Here is an 18818-nt window from a genome sequence, read left to right as displayed (position 1 = left end):
AGAGTTTGACAGTTGTTGTTGTTGTTGTTGTGGTTGTTGAATAATGGGTATTCAATTAAAAGGTAATCTGATGAGTAAATAGTAAAATATCAACAATGTAAACTTAGAAATAAAAACAAATGCTCCACTAAAATCTCACTATATTACAACAATTGAAACTGCACCAATTTTGTTGCTAATAAAGTTTTACAAAACTGTGACGTCTACGATTTACCCCGGATAATGTCAGGCGTAGCACCGGAAATTCGCTTTGTTGTTAGTCTTGTATTTGACTGTTGAAACATATGTTGTTTGTGCGGAGCAGTCAGTTTATCATTAGTGGTACTTTTACTGATTCTGAGATAACGAGACAAACATCCACTCTGTTTGACTGGACGTTTTATTTCAAATAACCCGATTTTTGTGCTTAGTCCGACCCGGCGCTGTGCTAAGCTTAGCCTAGCGTTTGCGGAATTCTTGCTAGCGAGCTTCAGCTTGTGTTAGCATTCTGCCAGCTTGTCTCATATTTAGTCAGTTTTTGTGAGAAAAGGCACCTTAACTCGGAAACAATGGCGGTTGTCAACGAAGTCGCCCTGAAGAAAATGTTGAAGGTATAACCGTCTCCTGCTGAGTATCGTAACTTGGTAGCATGATAGCTAACATTACCGAAACGTAACATGACAGGACAGTACATTTGCCATTTCCTGGTATATTATATGGCGTGTTAGTGAAACATGTGCCTTATCTGATCTATGTGTGAATGTATACGGTTGACATAAGTGGAACGTGTATCTTCCGATGTCCTAATATTTAGCATACCCATTTAAAACATTTAATTGTTTCAACATTTTTTTTAACGAACGAGTGTGCCGTTTATACTATCGTGTACTAAATGCACTATAAGGTTACATTTTTTAATACTTTGTATCAATATTCATACCTAACTTAATAATTTAGATGGCGAAAGTTATTTTGTATGGCCACTATATTTTCAGCATCTTTCTTCATGTACAAAACAAACATGCCTAGGTTTTTTTTCTTTTTTTTTTTGGTAAGCCTGCACGGGTGGTTTGAACACTGACAGAAATACAGATTTCCCATTACAATACAAAAATGTCTAACTTGTCAAACCTTCCTCTTTTTTTGCTTGAGCCATTTCTGTTGTTATCCTAATACGGAAATATATTCATTGTCATCACTTGTCTCCTTTTCTTTTATATTCCAGCAATACAAATACAGGGACCTGACTGTTCGTGAAATCACCAACGTCATCTCTCATTACAAAGACTTGAAGCCTGTAATGGATGGCTACGGTAATCCAATATTCATAAACATGGAAACCTCTAAGGTCAAACACAAGCCGAAAGTCACGCACGCCCCATTGTGACTCCAAAATCCAAATTTTACCACTCAGTGGTGTTTCCTGTTAGAGGTTCCAATCTACTTCATTCTTGGATCATGCAATATACAGTAGTATGAGAAATTAGTTTGTCTTTCGTCACTGGTCAACTTGCTTTTTCAGTGTTCAACGATGGCACCACAAGGGACCTGATGAGTTTAACAGGAACAGTCCCCGTAAGCTATAGAGGTACATACTTATGTTCTTATTTTTGTTTTGGACATAAATGTTAATATTATGATTCATTATTTTATTACATCATTTGAAGAGCATCACATGCTCCGAGTCACATGAAAAGTTGTCAGCTTCATGCTGGTGTGCTGCATGTTAACAAATCATAAAAAGGATGTGAAATATGTCATTTGGGTGAGGTGATAGATCAGTCGATATATGGCTGCACTTGGTAATGAGTGTGTTTCCTCATAGGCAACGTCTACAACATCCCCGTGTGTCTTTGGTTGCTGGACACATATCCCTTCAACCCACCAATTTGTTTTGTTAAACCAACCAGCACCATGATGATCAAAACCGGCAAACATATTGATGCCAATGGAAAAATCTACCTGCCCTATCTACATGAGTGGAAGCATGTAAGTCTGTTCGCAAAAGAGGCTACAACTGCACACTTTCTTTGGCCAATAGGGCTGGTATTCTGGTCTTATTAAATAACTACAGTTTCTTTAAATAGCCTACACTTGACATAAAAAAAACTCTTTGATGCAACAAAAAATGTATAGTGAGAGATTCAAAGGTCTGCAGAATTTAATGCATCATTTGCTTAAGACACAATTTCATACGAGTGTTCTATCGATTATTCAACAATAACAATTACCGAGGGAATCGCCCACGACCTGCCGCAGCACTCAACCCTCCTTCCCCCAACAATGCACATTGAACATTTATTTTTTGGGGGGTGGTGAGGAGGGATTTCAGTCAGAGAAGTCACTTGAGTTTGCCAAATTTGACGGTTGAACACTATACCATACCTACTTCAATGTAAAAAATATTTTTATTTTGCTGTCCCATTTATGGCATCTTAAGCTAAATAAATATTCAGCAGGGACTATATTTTTTTGTTACTCAAGTCCCACAATAATCTCATCATTTGTATTCATATGAATGCTAAGTTACTATTTGCTTTTATCACTTCAAATAAAGAAGGCCGTGTGGTTTGTGGCTGTAGTTTGATGGACAGATAAAACTGAGATATGTGGTGAATATGTGGCCGTGGAGAGACACATTGTCATCTGTATACATGTCAAAACAGACATTTGCATCATACGAAATAGTCCAACTAATCATGAAATGGTCATTGGTGTTTTTATGGAAGACTTGTCAAACTCATGCTGTCCGGGTCGCCTCAGATTCTCAAAAAGTCTGAATTTGGATTTTTTTTTATAGCCAAGGCGTTAATACTTATTTTAATCTTAACTTTGTGATTGTAACAAGTCTTACATTGGGTTCTTTTAACATACAGGTAGCCTTCGTGTAACTGAAATTACTTATTGGCTGTTTGTTGTTGTTTTTAATTATTAGATTCTGCAAAATGTTAATTATTTTCTTCTGGTTCTTCTGGATCTTTTACCTTTTCTTCTTTCTTTTCTAGCCTCAGTCAGACCTATATGGTCTCATTCAGGTGATGATTGTGGTGTTCAGTGAAGAGCCACCAGTGTTTTCTCGCCCTACCGCACAAGCGCCTTACCAGGCTTTCCAAGCTGCTGGACCGCCTAATCGTAAGTCGTCACTGTAATTTTAGTACCGCCCCCCCAATACGGTTAAATAACTCTAGTACCCAGTTTAACACCAGGTGGCGCCCATTCACTGCAGCACTGTACTATGAAGAAGTATTGAAAAGCAGACACTCTGATGTAACTGTGTACACGCTTCCTCTTACATCAGCTTCTTACGTCCCTGGCATGCCTGCAGTTTCACCTTATGGCCCAAGTCCTAATGCAGGGTAAGATGTTTCACAATCATGTGTGTACCCTAGTTTTGTGTGACAAGCGTGCTCTGAAGCAGGAGCTGTTTTATTTCTACACACCTTCAGTCTTGTATGTTGCATCCAATGCTGAAAAATTTCTGAGTATAAAATATTACTTCAATTTCTTTTGCAGCGGCTACCCAGGTTACCAGTACCCAGGAGGCAACTCTTACCCAGCTTCTTCTGGTCCGACACACTACCCCACACAGACTCCCGTGTCCACAGTTGGTATGTATTTGGTTCAACAATCCCTAGAAACATGGGACACTGCAATAACAATTGAGATTCTAATTCTCATTGTTAAATACAACAACATACAAATAGTTTCTCATTGTAACAGTAGTGTTGCTGTACTTGAATGTACAGTGGGCTGTACAATTAATTGCAATTGCAATATAATCATTATTTATCAATATTGATAAAGCATCGTTTTGTTATTGCAAAGTTTTAATGGTCATTACTTTATTGAGAGCAGACGCATGTTTGATGAGATGCCAAAGAGTGGTAATACCCGTAAAGTTATTTATTTATTTATAAAGTTTTTGGGCATGGTTAAAACGCAGGCAAGCTGACACAACCAAGGCTCAGTCTGAGTCGCCCCTCTACCACAGTGTAAGTACTCGGCATCCTCATTTTAGCCATTCAGGGCATTTGCCTCTTCCCTATGATGAACGTGGCCCATTACTACCACTACAATTTGTATTTAACTATCAAGTTATGTCTACGGCCACAGAAAATACAGCTTCCCAAAGGTGTTTTGTATTTTGTGTTGTTTGCATTTCAATGTATCTGCTGTTTGAGGCACGCGCAGCCAGACAAAGACGTGATGTCGTGGCCAACTACAGTCAACTGTGGCTCAGATTTCTCATTTTTTTAGACATCTTTGCCACATTGGCGGACAGATTTCATGACCCAGTGTAAATCCTTTTGAGCGTTATAAAAAGAGCACAACAACATATAATTTTTCAGTGAATCACTGCAGACCGGTTTCACAGAAAAAAAATTAATTTGTGACTAGCAAACCGTGAGTAGGTGACACCGAACTGTACAGTAATGAAAAGAGAAGCTAAATCACACTGTGATTGATATTGCAGTAAAATGTATACATTCCTCTGCAAAAGTGTTGGAACAATAAGGTCAATTCCTTTGTTTTTGTTGTATACGAAACACATTTGGGTTTCAGATAAAAAAAAGAATACAATTAAAAAGTTCAGAAGTCCAGCTTTTATTTCATGCTGTTTACATTGAGATGTGTTCAAAACTCAGCGCAAGGGCGCCTTTTGTTTGAAGCCACCCACTTTTCAAGTGAGCAAAAATATTGGGATAGAAATTAACTTAACTTAGAGGGAATCACATTTGGTATTTGGTTGCGTATCCCTTACTTGCAATAACTATTTTAAGCCTGCAACCCAATAACTTTCTCCCTACAGTCTCCTCTTCAGGAGGTAAAATGCATGCACTTTTGGGTTAAGGTCTGGTGATTGACGGCGATTGCTTTATGTTATAGATCATGGTTTTATTGGTCCGCCCCACTTGGCAATGTATTTTCCTCCATGTAGCCCCAGAGCTAAAATTGAACAACCCTGGTTTAAAACCTCCCACTTTCCCCCCCTTGATGAAGTCCTTTGTTGTGAATTCAGTGTGTTTTGTGTCATTGTCTTGTTGCAAGATGAAGCTTCTACCTGTTAGTTTGGATGCGCTTCTGTAATTTAAATTGTTATGGCTTCTGGAACGGGCTCACTAGTCTTTATTCTGAAGTCTACAAAACCATTTTGTCTGGCAATTTACAGAATAATACATCCCACCTTGTCGGGAGAAGCTTCATCATGCAACAAGACAATAACCCACATCACACTACCAACACAACACAACGTCAGATGAAAAGAAGCTTCTCCATCTTCCTTTCTAGTTAAGTGCAATTTAGGCATGTGACCTTCTTCCTGAAACCCACTCACCCTGAGCCTGACTTTGGTGGCATGCTGAACCGACAGCAAAAGGTCATCTGATGTAACTAGAGTTGGGAGCATTAAAGGCCAACAGGACGTACAGTATGGACCTGGAGGCCAAGGAAGCGCGTCCTCTCTGATTATTTCTGCTCTATTTGGGGATGTAACTGTAACTTCACACAAAGACTGACCTGTGATCAGCTGTTTGGAAGCAGTAGTCAAATGCCAACGAACAGTCTGCCATATGGAGGACTTTTGGTGATCTCCTATATTTAGGAGCAGTGTGGGGGGGGGGGTCATCTCTGACATTTGTAGTGCTGATTCAAGAAAACACATGCTGTAGTTTTGACTTGAAAGAGACATACACAACCTGATATTTGTCTGCATTTATGGTATTCTTTAGTGGGAAAACTCCTGTTACAAGCGTACAAAGTAACCCTAAGGTGCACACGAACAGATATTGAATCAATTGAGCATAGCCCCACCCACACATGACGGGTTCAAAATATCAAGTGTAAGTGTACTTCCATTGACCAAGCGTGAGAGGTGGCATGGTGTCATGGGGCATTCAGACCGCCCCAAGGGGGGAAAAAAATATAAAAAAAAACAGCCTCTTCTGTTCTTTAGTCCAGCCCACCCAACTTTGACATTTTCTAGAGTCTGCAAGTATTTGCTGCATTAATTTATCATTGTTTTCCTGAAATTAAATCAATCATCTCAGATGAGGTCTAGTGAGGTGCACCGATTAGCATGCGAAATGTTGACTTTCAAGGCCGATGGTTTTCCTGAAAATGGAACTCCACATTGACAAAAGGGACGATAAAGCAAACAAGTGACTGTCTTTAAAGAAGTATCATCTTGTTTAGGCTCCAACAGAGATGGCACCATAGGCGAAGACACGATCCGTGCGTCGCTGATCTCAGCTGTTAGTGACAAGCTTCGCTGGAGGATGAAGGAAGAGATGGACAGGGCTCAGGCGGAGTTGGATGCCCTCAAGCGAACGGAAGAAGACCTCAAGAAGGGCCATCAGAAACTGGAGGACATGATCTCCAGATTGGATCAGGAAGTGGTAATGTTTTTTTATTGTAATTATTATTATACAGTGTTCCAGCACCGCATATATTGTAGTTGATCATTTGTTGCTTCACTATAACGCAGATCTTTGACGTGCGTATGTTGTGTAAATCCCTGCTTTGTCCTGGAAATGACCTGTTCATTTTTTTTATCTTTTTATTTTTGCCAGTCCATCACTGATCATGTTCACAACTGCATGCCTGAATTTCTACTGCATCTGTTATTAAAACAACTTTCTTTTTAAAATATAAATTACGGAGAGTGAAATCACACATTCGAACGATACAAGAGAAGGCCCAAATTCTCATTAATAGCCGTTTATTATATTGATTAAGTCGCTCTGCCTTTGTCAAATGGCATAGAATGGTTTGTTTACAAGTGGTGCCTAAGAAAAAGTCAGTCCTCCCACTCAGAAGTATGTGTGACGTCATTGTGAAAAGGTTCACATCGCCTATAGCCGTTGGGTCTGGAACGGGGTTCACTCTTCTGTCATTATGTCCGTGATTGTTTACTTGCCAACCTAATATTGTTGGACCAGGCTGACGTCGACAGGAACATCGAGTTGCTGAAGCGCAAGGACGAGGAGCTGACCGAGGCCCTGGAGAAGATGGAGAACCAGTCGGAGAACAACGACATCGATGACATCATTGTTCCGACGGCCCCCCTGTACAAACAGATCCTGAACCTGTACGCGGAGGAAAACGCCATCGAGGACACCATCTTCTACCTGGGAGAGGCCCTCCGCAGGGGGGTCATAGATCTGGAGGTGTTTCTGAAGGTGCCCTTTCAACACTACTTTGAGATACTGACATAACCCACAGTGTTGTGTGTGTTTATCAGTCTTTATTCGTTTCTTCTTTTGTTGCAGCACGTACGCCTCCTGTCCAGAAAGCAGTTCCAGCTCCGCGCCCTCATGCAGAAAGCCCGCAAGACCGCCGGCCTCAGCGACCTCTACTAAGCGACACTAGCAGGAAACAGACATGTCTTCAGGCCCTCTGGTTCTCTTTCTTCTCCCTCTGTGTTGTATCCCATCTTTAATGGACCACGGCTTGTTTTAAACGCTCCTCAGATTTGTCCTTGTGACCTGGATCAAACAAAATGCTTGAGAGATTTAACCCCCTCCCCCACACATGCACACACATCACTCACACACATCACACAAACACACACATATGATGACAACATTTTGTGTACTGTGGCTATCTATTAGCCAGGCAGCCTTGTTTGTTGAGTAAGCACAAAATGTCGGGGGCTCGCAGTTGAGACACCCCTCGTCATGAAAAGGTTAAGCTCTGATATAAATACCCAAAGTGGTTAGTTAACCTTCAGAAGACCTTTGATTTAGTGCTGCATGCAGCCTGAGCCACATTCAGAAGGCTTTTTTTTTCTTCTATTATGGATATGCTTTAATCCATGAACCTGTTTTGTTTTACACTCATGTTTTGCCTCTCCTCTTTTCACTTTCATTCTACATGTCAGCTGCTCAGGTTAGCCCTCCAATTTGACTGTTCGGCTGCATTAACCAATCATGTACAGTAGCTCTTCTAACTCTGTACAGTGTCTCTCTTGAGGACATTTTTACAAAGTATATCCACTATTTTTTATTTTTGCTGTCCACTCTGTTGTTTCTGGTAAGAAATTAGTTCTCTGCATAAACCGTTTTTGTAAAGGTTTATGAGTGTTATAGGGACAAAAGTGGATTATACTAATCAAATGTTAAGTTATGACAACACCTCTCATTTAACTTAGCCTTCTACTTAATGCACTTTGAAATGTATCATAGAGTATCTGCTGTTATTTGTTTCCAATTAAACCATAGATCATCTTTTGTATCTGTAGATTTATGTAAATCTGTTCAAATTAAAGACTGATTTGATGGCAAATCAACAAGACTTCTATTTGCGCTGAAGCAGGTCACAGCATTTTGTCTTCATACGGCCTACCATAATGTGTTTTGGATCAAACAATGATTCTGATTTAACTGTTAATGTCACAAAAACATGTTCTGCCTGTCACTATGTCACTGTCTTAGGAAACAAAGATATATTTGCAATTTTATGACAAACTAAGTACATTGAATAATTTCACACAGTGCACCAGATGATCTCTCATAGCATTAATTTTATCACAACAACCTTAGGTGGGAATCGCTGCTCTCCTTGCTTGACCTCATTACTTTTGTGGGGGCACATATACACTCACACTCTCTCACCAATGGACAGTTTAGAGCAGGGGTCTTCAATCCTGTTCCTCAAGGGTCGCTGACCTGCCTGTTTTCCATCTCTCCCTGCTGCAACACACCTGATTCAAATGACCACAATCGTTATCTAGCTTCTACAGACCTTGCTGATTATGTGATAGAAAACTGGCTGGACACCAGCCCCCGAAGAAGCCCTGGTTTATCCATCCATCCATTTTCAAGGCTTGCGGGCGTGCTGGCGCCTATCCCAGCTGTCGTTGGGCAGTAGGCTGCCATGCATGTTTTTCGAATGCGGGAGGAAACCGGAGTACCCGGAGAAAACCCACGCAGACACGGAGAGAACATGCAAACTCCACACAGGAAGGCCGGCGAAGGCCAGTCGAACCCTGAGAATGTAAACTTTTCTGCCAGTCGGGGGCTGCTAGAAATTTCTTCAGCTGAGACCGTGTGCAGCCGAATAAAGTTTCGTGTTATGTGATGAAGACTCAAGAAGGAAAACGCAAGGGTTTTCACGAATTTATGTCACCCGTGTTTCAAATAAATGTGGTTTGAATTCGATAGTAGTCTGGAATATCTTGCGGGGATACATACTGACATACTTCGAATCTGTTCAGGTATTTTGTTTTGAGAGTAGTTTATGATTTTGCTCAGGATGGACGTGAATATAGAAGTTGATGACTGTGCCTGTAACATTGGAGTTTTTAGGCCCTAAAATATATTGATAACATTTTGAATAGAAAACAATGGAAAATGACTGATTGTCCTCTTGGACTTGCCATGCTGCGTCAATAACATTAAGACTAAATCTGAACCCTGCAACCTGTTCGGGCTTGAACATTATATAGTTGTTTGTAATCTATTAAAGTCATACTGCAAAAACAAGCTGCAAATATAAACAGGACTTTTTATGAATTTCAGTGTTAAGCAAAATTCCTGTTAATTAAATTGAAAAAGCAGACAAGTCAGGGTGTTATTTCTGCATCGTGGCTTTATTTGATGCTACAGTACATAAAAATATGTCCAGATACAGTGATTCAGTAGATCATCTTTATGATAAATAATACTGAAAAGAATAAATATGTATCATCTGTAGTAACGGCTAGAGAGAAAATAAAACCATTACACTTTGTTACTGTCCTTTAGAGTTTATATGGAGAAAAATAAATACAATTCTCTGCGAGGCCATTAAGGTGTGCAAACAACATATTCAAATTTGTTGTCTATATTGATGACTTGCATTCAAAAGCACACCATACAAAGAGTGCCGAGAATTTCCATTGACTCTTGACTTATCTGACTTGCCAGTGCACTTGTGGTCATATGTGGAGAAGGCCTTAGATCACAACAGTTGGACAGGAAATCCGCACCCACTGCGAATGGAATGTCTCCATCAAACACAAAAAATAACAAACACAAACTGACGAGTGGACAAAAAAAAAACAGACATACAACCATCACACCATAGACAGAATATACACAAAGCATACAAGGAGTGTACGAAGGAAAAGCCATAACAGTGCACAGTAACAGCATACTTGTATTTTAGACACAAATTCCCAGATCTCAACTCAGGCTGACCTTCAAAGCTAAATGGTGAATGTTTCTGGTTAGACATACAACAATGGGAGCAGACGGCAAAAATAAAATGTTGGTTATTATCTGTAAGTAACATCCACTTTTTGCAACTTCGTAAGTCTTAATGGAGGCCATTTGCCACAACGGGACACGGAAAATACAAGGGAGTTGCTTGGGATAATGCACAGTGTTTTGTGACGTTTCGTTTGGGGTTGAAGTGTGGTACCACGGAGCGCTCGACTGTTCACAGTGTGAGCTCCTTCTGGACGGCCCACAGCGTCTCGGCGCTCTTCACCAGCTGCTGCTGCTCGTCGGGCTTCAGGCTCATGTTGATGATGTCTGACAGGCCCGTGTTGCCCAGGACGCAAGGCACGCTCAGGAACACCTCGTCTTTCACGCCATACATCCCCTGCAGAACAACATACGTGTTAGCTGTAACATGTAGCATTTTTTATGAATGGCAAAGTTAAGAGGTTAACAAAACAGCTCTTGTGGAGGAGCTCGTCAGACTAAGTAGTGAATGAAGAGTCCTTACCTTGATGAGTGTGGACACGGGGTGGACTCTGTGCATGTTCTTGGTGATGCTCGCCACCAGGTCAGCCACAGACATACCAATAGCCCATGAAGTATAACCCTTCAGCCGGATCACCTCATAGGCTCTGTAGAACACACACAACACACATTGTCAGGACGTGATGCAATTCTGCACATTTCGAAATGCCAGAATTTTTCCCATGAGCAATCGTGACAACATGATGATAAGGTATTATTGCCTCGAATCTCAAGTCAGGAAGCCTATTTGTCCTGCCATAAGACCATTTTGCGAAAGCGAAAAATTGTGTTTATTCTTAGACATTGCAATATAAATGTGTCCTAAACCAAGCTATTGCTGCAATCTGAACGTTGGCAGCTGCTGCCGCAGGTATAAAGTCTAAGTGGAAGCTCAGAGGGGCGAGAGCTTTCTCTGTTGCCCGTCCCTACTACGGAATGTCTTCCCACTACACATTAGTTATGACCCTTCACTCGGACATCAGGGAGGATAAATAAAAAGCCTTTAATACATAATGGGTATATCAATGTGCTTCAGCTGATTAGTCCTCCTTAGTACTAAAATAACGTTAACAGAAATACATGTGCATTTTTAATAATAATACCATTTTTTATTGGCTCGAATCACAGCATCAGGCTATCGTAAGATGCCACCTTTTCTTTTTATTGCTGCTACTGCTACTGTTTTATTGTTTTTCAATGATACTATGTTCAATTGTTCTGTTGTATTTGTATTTATTTACAGCATGTTGTTTCATCTGAAACTGTTTTTAAATTGCTATGTACGTGAAATTGAGTTGAGCTGCATTGTGATGAACAGTGTAATCTGTGGCTATACGGTAGTAACAGTTCGGGGTGGGACAAAGACAGCCCGTGTGTTGTTAAATCCAGCCTGTCAATCATTTACAAATCCTTTCACAAACATGACAATTATTTTCACCTTATCTATGAATGACCTGGCCCATCTGTCAAGTTTAAAAACTCAAATGTGGCCCTGGACTACAAATGTTTGCCCAACCCTGGTACAAGTGCATATTACAGTGCTCTGCTACATAACAATCCAGCCGGTTATCTTAGCACCATTACCAAATTCCTCACTCGGGATGGTCAGCTACAATCAATTTGCAACTTTACTGCCATTGCACAAGGGAACAGGAGTCATGCAAGTACATGATCAGTTGATTTGCAGAGTTGCACTCACCCATCAACCACCATTTTGTGCACCGCCTTCCAGTCTTCGCCATCTCCTTCCGCCCCCATTTTAGGGTTGAGGCCCTGAAGGCTGACGCCGGCCACGTTCACACCACTCCACACGGGCACTAAGAAAAGCCAAATAGCTCAGATAAAGCCAAATCTAATGAGTGGCCACTAATGTGATGCTAAATTTAAGATGTGCCTGTATGCCAGCTCTCATTTTATTTATAGTGAAGCGTCACATACCACTGGAGTCCCCGTGCTCTCCGATGATCCAGCCATGGCAGCTTGACGGGTGGAGGGACAATTTCTCTCCCATGAGGTGGCGGAAGCGGGCCGTGTCCAGGTTGGTTCCGGAGCCGATGACGCGATGACGCGGGAAACCGCTCAGCTTCCAGGCAACGTAAGTCAAGATATCCACTGAGAGGGGGAAGAGATGACACAAAACTCAAGTCATTTCAAATGGCAACTTTCTGACTTGAGGAAACACTAAAAGAAAATGTACAATTCAGCAACAGTTACTTGTTTAGACCACGCATACGGAAAAATTATGCAGCTGGTTTCCACTGAAGTAAGTTGAATAGTGTCTTTCAAGTGAGTGCCAGTCGTTCTTCCTCACCTGGGTTAGATACAACCATCAGGATACAGTTGGGGCTGTATTTGACAATGTTGGGGATGATAAACTTGAAGATGTTGACGTTGCGCTGCACCAGATTGAGGCGACTCTCTCCTTCCTGTTGACGCGCTCCGGCAGTTACTACTACCACTCTGGAGCCGGCTGTCACACTGTAGTCTGTAGAATTCAAACACACCACACAAGCGCGACTATAATTAGAGCATACCAGATAGTTAATTTGGTTCGTTGAACTTATCTCACCTTTGTCTCCCACAATCTTGTGCGTCTTCAGGAAGAAGGAGCCGTGTTGCAGGTCCAATGCCTCGCCCTTCAGTTTGTCCTCCATTACGTCCACCAGTGCCAGCTCATCACAAAGATCCTGTTCAGTAAATACCGTGTTTACACTTTGAAGTCTGAGAACGAGTGTGAGATCATCAAATGTTCTGTGGGAAATTATACAGTTTGACTTAATTGGTCAAAAAAGAATTAGTTATTGACGACAAATAGTGTATTTGGTCATCAAGCAATACCAGCAACGTATACTGAAGGGCGGAATATTAATGACTCTTCCAACAGCCTGCAGGAGGTGCAATTAAGTGTTCATTTAAAAAAATAACAGCTCCCAACATCAAAATACGATAATACGATATAAATAGGATACGAACCTCATAATAAGATAAGTATTACAATATTGTGGGGAGCTTGGCGTTATTAAAAAGCTCACAATACTGGATTTACCCTTACAATATTGAGGAATAAAACTCAATATTGTGTTTTTGTTCAACATAACAGCAGAGACAAAGAAATTGGCTTGTCATTTTATTGTCAAGTGTTCCCATTGGCACAGCGGCACAAAGTATCATAGTCTATGTAGTTCACGATGCCGTGTTTGAATGAAGCAGGCGAAAAGTACGTTTTTTTTTTTTTTTTAACGGAGATGTACTTCGTATGTGCTGCTTTTAATATCGTAACATGATGATGACAAAATCATGACTATTTTAATATGGCAATATTGCGTTATCGTTACACATCCCATACTCTTTGTAACATTTTTCTATGGTGGCATGCCACCCCTTTTCTGATGGAAAACATGCACCTTGTTTCAATAAAGCCTTCACTGCTCTGTACTGTATACTATCCATTATCCAAATTACAGAAAGGCCCACTTAAAATTCTAGAAGAGGGATTGGAAAGCCAAAGAGCCACATCGTGCATTTTCATGCTGCCCAGCTTTTGTTTTTTTAAAGCAGGGGCGCTCTTTAACAGTGCCTCCATTATTCCGTTACTGGCACGGATTCAGCTGACAGAGAGTGAGAGGCCAATCAATACCGCGTGGTCATACACTGTGTATATCAAATGGATGGCTGGACACCAGACAATTGGCAATTGCATAGACAAGGAAAATGTGTTCTTTAATACAACAAAGTCAGATTTTTAGTATAAATGGAAGCAATTAGGAACTCGACTTGTGATTTTTGTCTCTTACCTTGAGCAGAACACTCATGGCGGTGGCCATGCCCACCATGCCGACGCCCACCACCGTCACCTTGTTCCTGCTGCTCCCCGGCTCCTCCTTCAGCACTTGGGTGATCAGTTTGTCTTTGGTGTCCATCTGTGGAACGAAAGGTGAGAATGGCTTAGAAAAATGGTAGTCAAATAGAAAGAACGCATGTGTAAATAGAGGTGGTGCTGAAATGTGAGTAAAGGGGTTTGAATTCCTTCTGTTTGTCATAATAAACTGTTCACTGTTGTCGCAAGTTGTGAGTGGTTTACAACAACAGTGTGAGCAGCACATGGACCTAGTGCTTAGCATGTTCAAGTTCAAGCCTTTCAGTGTGGAGATTTTATGTTCTCCATGAACTCGTTCTTCCTGAGTGTAAATGCTAAATTGTTCATCAAAATGTGCCCTGTGATTGACTGGTAACCAATGCAGGGCTTCGCCACCATCTCAGCCAAAGTCAGCTCACCCTCTACATTAATGCGGGCACGTGCTATAGAAAATAGATGAATGTTTCACAACCAAGCTTATCCACGACCCAACTAAGGACAAGCGCTATTCAAGATACATAGCTTGAATGCTCATTTAGTAACGAGATAAGCCCTCTAGCAGTGTACAACTGTCACTTGCTACCATGCAGACGTCCATTGATTTATTTGCTGAGCATACTCATTGCTTCCCAGAGTCTCACTTCATCAGATCTCCATAGCAACAACTCCCTGGACAATTGCTCCTTGCTTCATAACGTCCCGAGAGAGACGCCGTAGTTTCGCAGGAGTGGAGAGAGGCAGTGGAGGATCATGTGTACGTGCAGCACAGCCCATCCCCCAGCTGACGTCACACACGCACACACAATACTATTTATGGTTCCTGGAGAGTTCACTACTTACAACCCTTTGCATGTCAATGTGATGTGGAGGTTATGCTCTAATGTAGAAAGTTCACAGACAATAGCAGGTGTGGTAGGGAGAATGTCAGACCTTTCTTTCTCCGAGAGATGAGCTGGATTAAAAAAAAAAGGACCTAATCACTTTCAGCACACACTGCCCCTGATCGATAATTGTTTTATAGTCGCAGTTGTAGTATACCGTTTAGTTGAAATATGTGGGAAATCTACTATTACCTCCTTTTGAAGGATTCATGAAAGACATACAAACAAAAGAAGGAAACCATTACACAAACAGAGGCTACGGGGGTGCGCGTGTGTGTGTGTGTGTGTGTGTGTGTGGGGTGTGGGTGTGTTTGTTTCTTGGCAAATAGACACTCAGCAGTGGAATGTCACTAACAAACTTTCCACTTAGCATTCATTATGTGCAAAGGTATTTTTCTTTTTACCCAGTGCAGTGCTTATAATACATGCATATGACATAATGTTTACATGGTATTTGCTTCTCAACCTGAGAAAAAGTAAGTATTGGTTAGCAGATTATCACATAAATTGACTATTGATACACGTGCAAGCGAATGACATCCATTAGGTGAGGTGGCTTTAGATTTTATTTTAACAATAATATTAGGATTGTCTTGGTAAATAAATTCCCTACACCAGACTTTCCAAGCAGTTTCTCATCGTGTGTATTGTAAAATCAATCAAAAACGCAATTTGATACTACGTCACTGGAACGAATAGGATTTAAATTCCGTATATCATGTTTTTAGCGTCAGAATTGATGATCGGGACCTCTATATTGGTCCGTAGATGTGGTTGGTCAAACAGGAATGTCAGGATGGAGACCACCGCCAGGGAAGAGGAGGAGGGGCGCCTCCATTTTACACTTGTGTTACACTGCGACACGCAAAGACCCTCGATTGCAATGATTCTAGACCCAACAAGTTGTCCGGGCAAACGATGTCAAAGTCGAAAGGCGGTGGTTATTTTTACACTGACAGCAACAAGTGGGAAACGTAACAGTTAGATATCGACGGTTATACGTTAAACCAGAAACCGGATTGGGTCAATTCATGTCAGGATTCTGACGAGACTGAATAGCTACAGCATCCAGTTCTTCATATTAACGGATCATGTTGTAATATAGTAAAAACACAAAAACAAAACAAAAACATGTCAGCGTTATATATATATATAAATATATATAAATATATATATATATTATATATATATATATATATATATATACGGTTAACGTGTTTGCCTATGTAGTTTTGTCAAACAATAAAAATCATAAATACATTATACATTTTTTACAATTGGCCCCTGACACGCTGTCGGATACAAACGAGACAGCAATCAAGTTTATCATGCCTCTTCCCGGTCAAATAGACGTTATATTCCAGGAAATCATCTTCACTTTTAGCCCCGTTTAAAAACATAAAATGGTTTAGGCAGTGCGTTTTAATCCATCTTTTCTCACCGTTTAAGCGTCGGTGCAAAGGCAGGAATGCTTCTCGTTGCGTCGCACTGGTTGCTGTCGCAGATTTCCCGCAGAAGAGGTGCGGTTTGGGGGAAGGCTTGGATTGGTATTTAAACATCCTCCACGCTCCCTCGCTCCTCCCCTCACCTCATGACGTTGCGCATACTAATGAGAAAAAAATAGACGGGAGGCGCGGCCACCGGGAAGTCTGTGCGTGCTTGGGGTCACGTCCGACAGGATGCAGGAAAAAGCCGTACTGCACATACTTCACAATTTGGTGAGCTCCCCAATATATAATTCCTACAGTGATCAAGCACCGATGTCAGAAGTGGAATGAAAGAAAGTAGTCACAATGCTAATCAATTTAGCGTTGAGTTAAAACGTATTTGTAACTTGTGACCAAAGCACATGTTCAACTTCTGTACGCCGTTTAGCAATGCTTTCTTTCGTCATCGTATTACAGGTAAAAATGAAGCTTGCCTCATTTGTGAAAGCTCTGTCGTTATATATGTTAAGAAATCCATTGATATCCCTCAATTTTGATTGACTGACGGAAATGATGGTGAGTGTGTAGTTATCAGTCCATCACTTGTCTCTATTTTTGGGCTGTACTAGCTTTATAGTGCTCATCTTGTATTCGTTAATATATATATATATATATATATATATATGTATATATATTTTTTTAATTCATTTTTTTTTGCTCTTCACTAGGAAAAACGATTTTTTCCTGAAAAATAAAATCCAAACCTATGTTTGGCTGTACATCAGATGGCCATTGTACCGCATTGTTTGCTATATTGAACTAATTTTCTCCCAAAACACTGCACCTAGATTCTCATTTCACAATGTATTATACACGGTCAAATAAAACTTAAAATTTATTAAATACTTAAGTCACCATTTTAGATCAATATGCCCGAAGACAGCTGGGACAGGCTCCAGCACCCCCCGGGATCCCTAGTGAGGAGAAGCGGTACAGATAATGGATGGATGGATGGATGGAAGATGTAATAACCCAGATGAAAATTGTTTTAGTTTGAAAGTAAAGTGCAAAAGATACGCGGTTTATTGTACTGGTGGACCTTTTAAAACATCTTAATTATTACCCCCAAAATAGAACCTCCAGACATAGCAAATGTGGCTACAAATATACAATGTCAATAAATTTACCAAATACATTTGAATTATTTTACAAAAGCAGAATTCCTGCTGAAACAATTTTTCCAAGAATAAGAGGATTACATTGTCTAACGTGTGTGCTGGTTCGGTACGCGATTTACATGTTTTATTTATTTCCATCATTTGCCTGATCAGTGCGACTTTTACGCCCCCTGCTGGCAGGTTTTAGGAAGGAAAGCAAAAATGATATCTGACAAAACACGCTTTGTACACACTCAGTTGTTTCATCACTTTTGCACGTTTCTTTATCCAACAAGCGAATGTCTGTCAATGAATGAATGTCGCCATTCATTCTTTTAATTTATTTGTTTTCTATGACGTGACCGAGTTGAGTAATGACTCAATAAAAAATATAACTGCTCTGGCTAATTCCAAAACATCTCACTTCATCATTGCTGTCAATTCTGGATCGCCACCTTTCATAAATATGTGAACCAGAATTAGAACAATGACGTCAGATTTGTATAATTATGGGACACATGTGAACATCTGTTTGATTTCCTTTACATCCATTTCAGGATAGAAACTTATATCCATCTCAAAGCCTATCATCCATGATGTATAAATATTGCCGGGATTCATTAATAAGATGGTTCAGCACACTAGTGGAACGATCTGTCTTACTAGTCATGTTTTTAAAAAAAAATCTTGGTTTACAATTATGTACTACCATACTGTAAGTCTGTCAAAAATTATGGAATCACCAGTTTGAGGATTATTATTCAGTTGTTTAATTTTGTAGAGAAAAAAAATCAGAACAGACATCACACATAACGTCATTTCAAAGTGCAACTTTCTGGCTTAAAGGAATCAAGAAAAAAAGTGGCTTGTAACAGTTACATTTTAAGACCAAGCAGAGGGAACAAAATATGGAATCGGTAAAAAAAAACTAAACCTGTAAAAGTGAAGTCAACCGAAATAAAGATGATTATCAAACTTCTTAAATCATGTAAATCATCACACAACATGCAAAATACGTTGGTTGGTTGTTTACAGTCAACTTTGTATAAAATCTGAACCAAGTACAAACCAGTATGATCATCGTTCGCGGTTAACCGCTTCCCGATTGCTTGGGGCAAGTGAAATTTGGCCACGGGCAAGGTAAAATTATGGGCAACTTACCCGACCGGGCAAGCATTTTTTTAAAGCAGCCAAATATCTTTAATTTCGACGAAAACTTACAATATTTCGGCCGAAAATTGACAGCCGGAAGTTTTCTTACCTTCTGCGCATCTTTCTGCGCATGTTTACAA

The 18818-nt window shown here is 40.5% G+C and overlaps 2 protein-coding genes across 2 annotated transcripts; one reads left to right on the top strand and one right to left on the bottom strand.

Annotated features, from left to right (window-relative positions):
- The first annotated feature begins 221 nt into the window (after nt 1-221).
- tsg101a (tumor susceptibility 101a) lies at nt 222-8262 on the top strand. The gene is made up of 10 exons (XM_088299458.1): nt 222-590; nt 1205-1292; nt 1502-1567; nt 1805-1968; nt 2985-3111; nt 3278-3335; nt 3493-3587; nt 6172-6374; nt 6918-7157; nt 7248-8262. Exons 1-10 carry the CDS (start codon nt 549-551, stop codon nt 7335-7337), a joined length of 1173 nt encoding a protein of 390 aa, XP_088155584.1. The 5' UTR covers nt 222-548; the 3' UTR covers nt 7338-8262.
- Nucleotides 8263-9549: 1287 nt separating this feature from the next.
- ldha (lactate dehydrogenase A4) lies at nt 9550-16528 on the bottom strand. Its single transcript, XM_088298252.1, has 8 exons — nt 16384-16528; nt 14000-14125; nt 12775-12892; nt 12517-12690; nt 12144-12317; nt 11905-12022; nt 10690-10813; nt 9550-10563 (listed from the first exon to the last, which is right to left on the bottom strand). Exons 2-8 carry the CDS (start codon nt 14123-14125, stop codon nt 10399-10401), a joined length of 999 nt encoding a protein of 332 aa, XP_088154378.1. The 5' UTR covers nt 16384-16528; the 3' UTR covers nt 9550-10398.
- Nucleotides 16529-18818: the final 2290 nt, after the last annotated feature.

This window comes from Idiotropiscis lumnitzeri, chromosome 6, assembly GCF_059441095.1.
Source record: "Idiotropiscis lumnitzeri isolate Australia: NSW breed Sydney's pygmy pipehorse chromosome 6, RoL_Ilum_1.0, whole genome shotgun sequence".
NCBI lineage: Eukaryota > Metazoa > Chordata > Actinopteri > Syngnathiformes > Syngnathidae > Idiotropiscis > Idiotropiscis lumnitzeri.
This window is presented reverse-complemented; position numbering and strand designations above follow the sequence as displayed.

Excerpts from the sequence above, each read along its gene's own strand:
- tsg101a (XM_088299458.1), top strand. The coding sequence starts at position 549 with ATGGCGGTTGTCAACGAAGTCGCCCTGAAGAAAATGTTGAAG. Across the intron at positions 1,969-2,984 it reads ATCTACATGAGTGGAAGCAT|CCTCAGTCAGACCTATATGG; the intron begins GTAAGTCTGTTC and ends TTTCTTTTCTAG. Across the intron at positions 6,375-6,917 it reads CCAGATTGGATCAGGAAGTG|GCTGACGTCGACAGGAACAT; the intron begins GTAATGTTTTTT and ends TTGTTGGACCAG.
- ldha (XM_088298252.1), bottom strand. The coding sequence starts at position 14,125 with ATGGACACCAAAGACAAACTGATCACCCAAGTGCTGAAGGAGGAGCCG. Across the intron at positions 12,691-12,774 it reads CAAGATTGTGGGAGACAAAG|ACTACAGTGTGACAGCCGGC; the intron begins GTGAGATAAGTT and ends TGAATTCTACAG. Across the intron at positions 10,814-11,904 it reads CACAAAATGGTGGTTGATGG|AGCCTATGAGGTGATCCGGC; the intron begins GTGAGTGCAACT and ends TGTGTTCTACAG.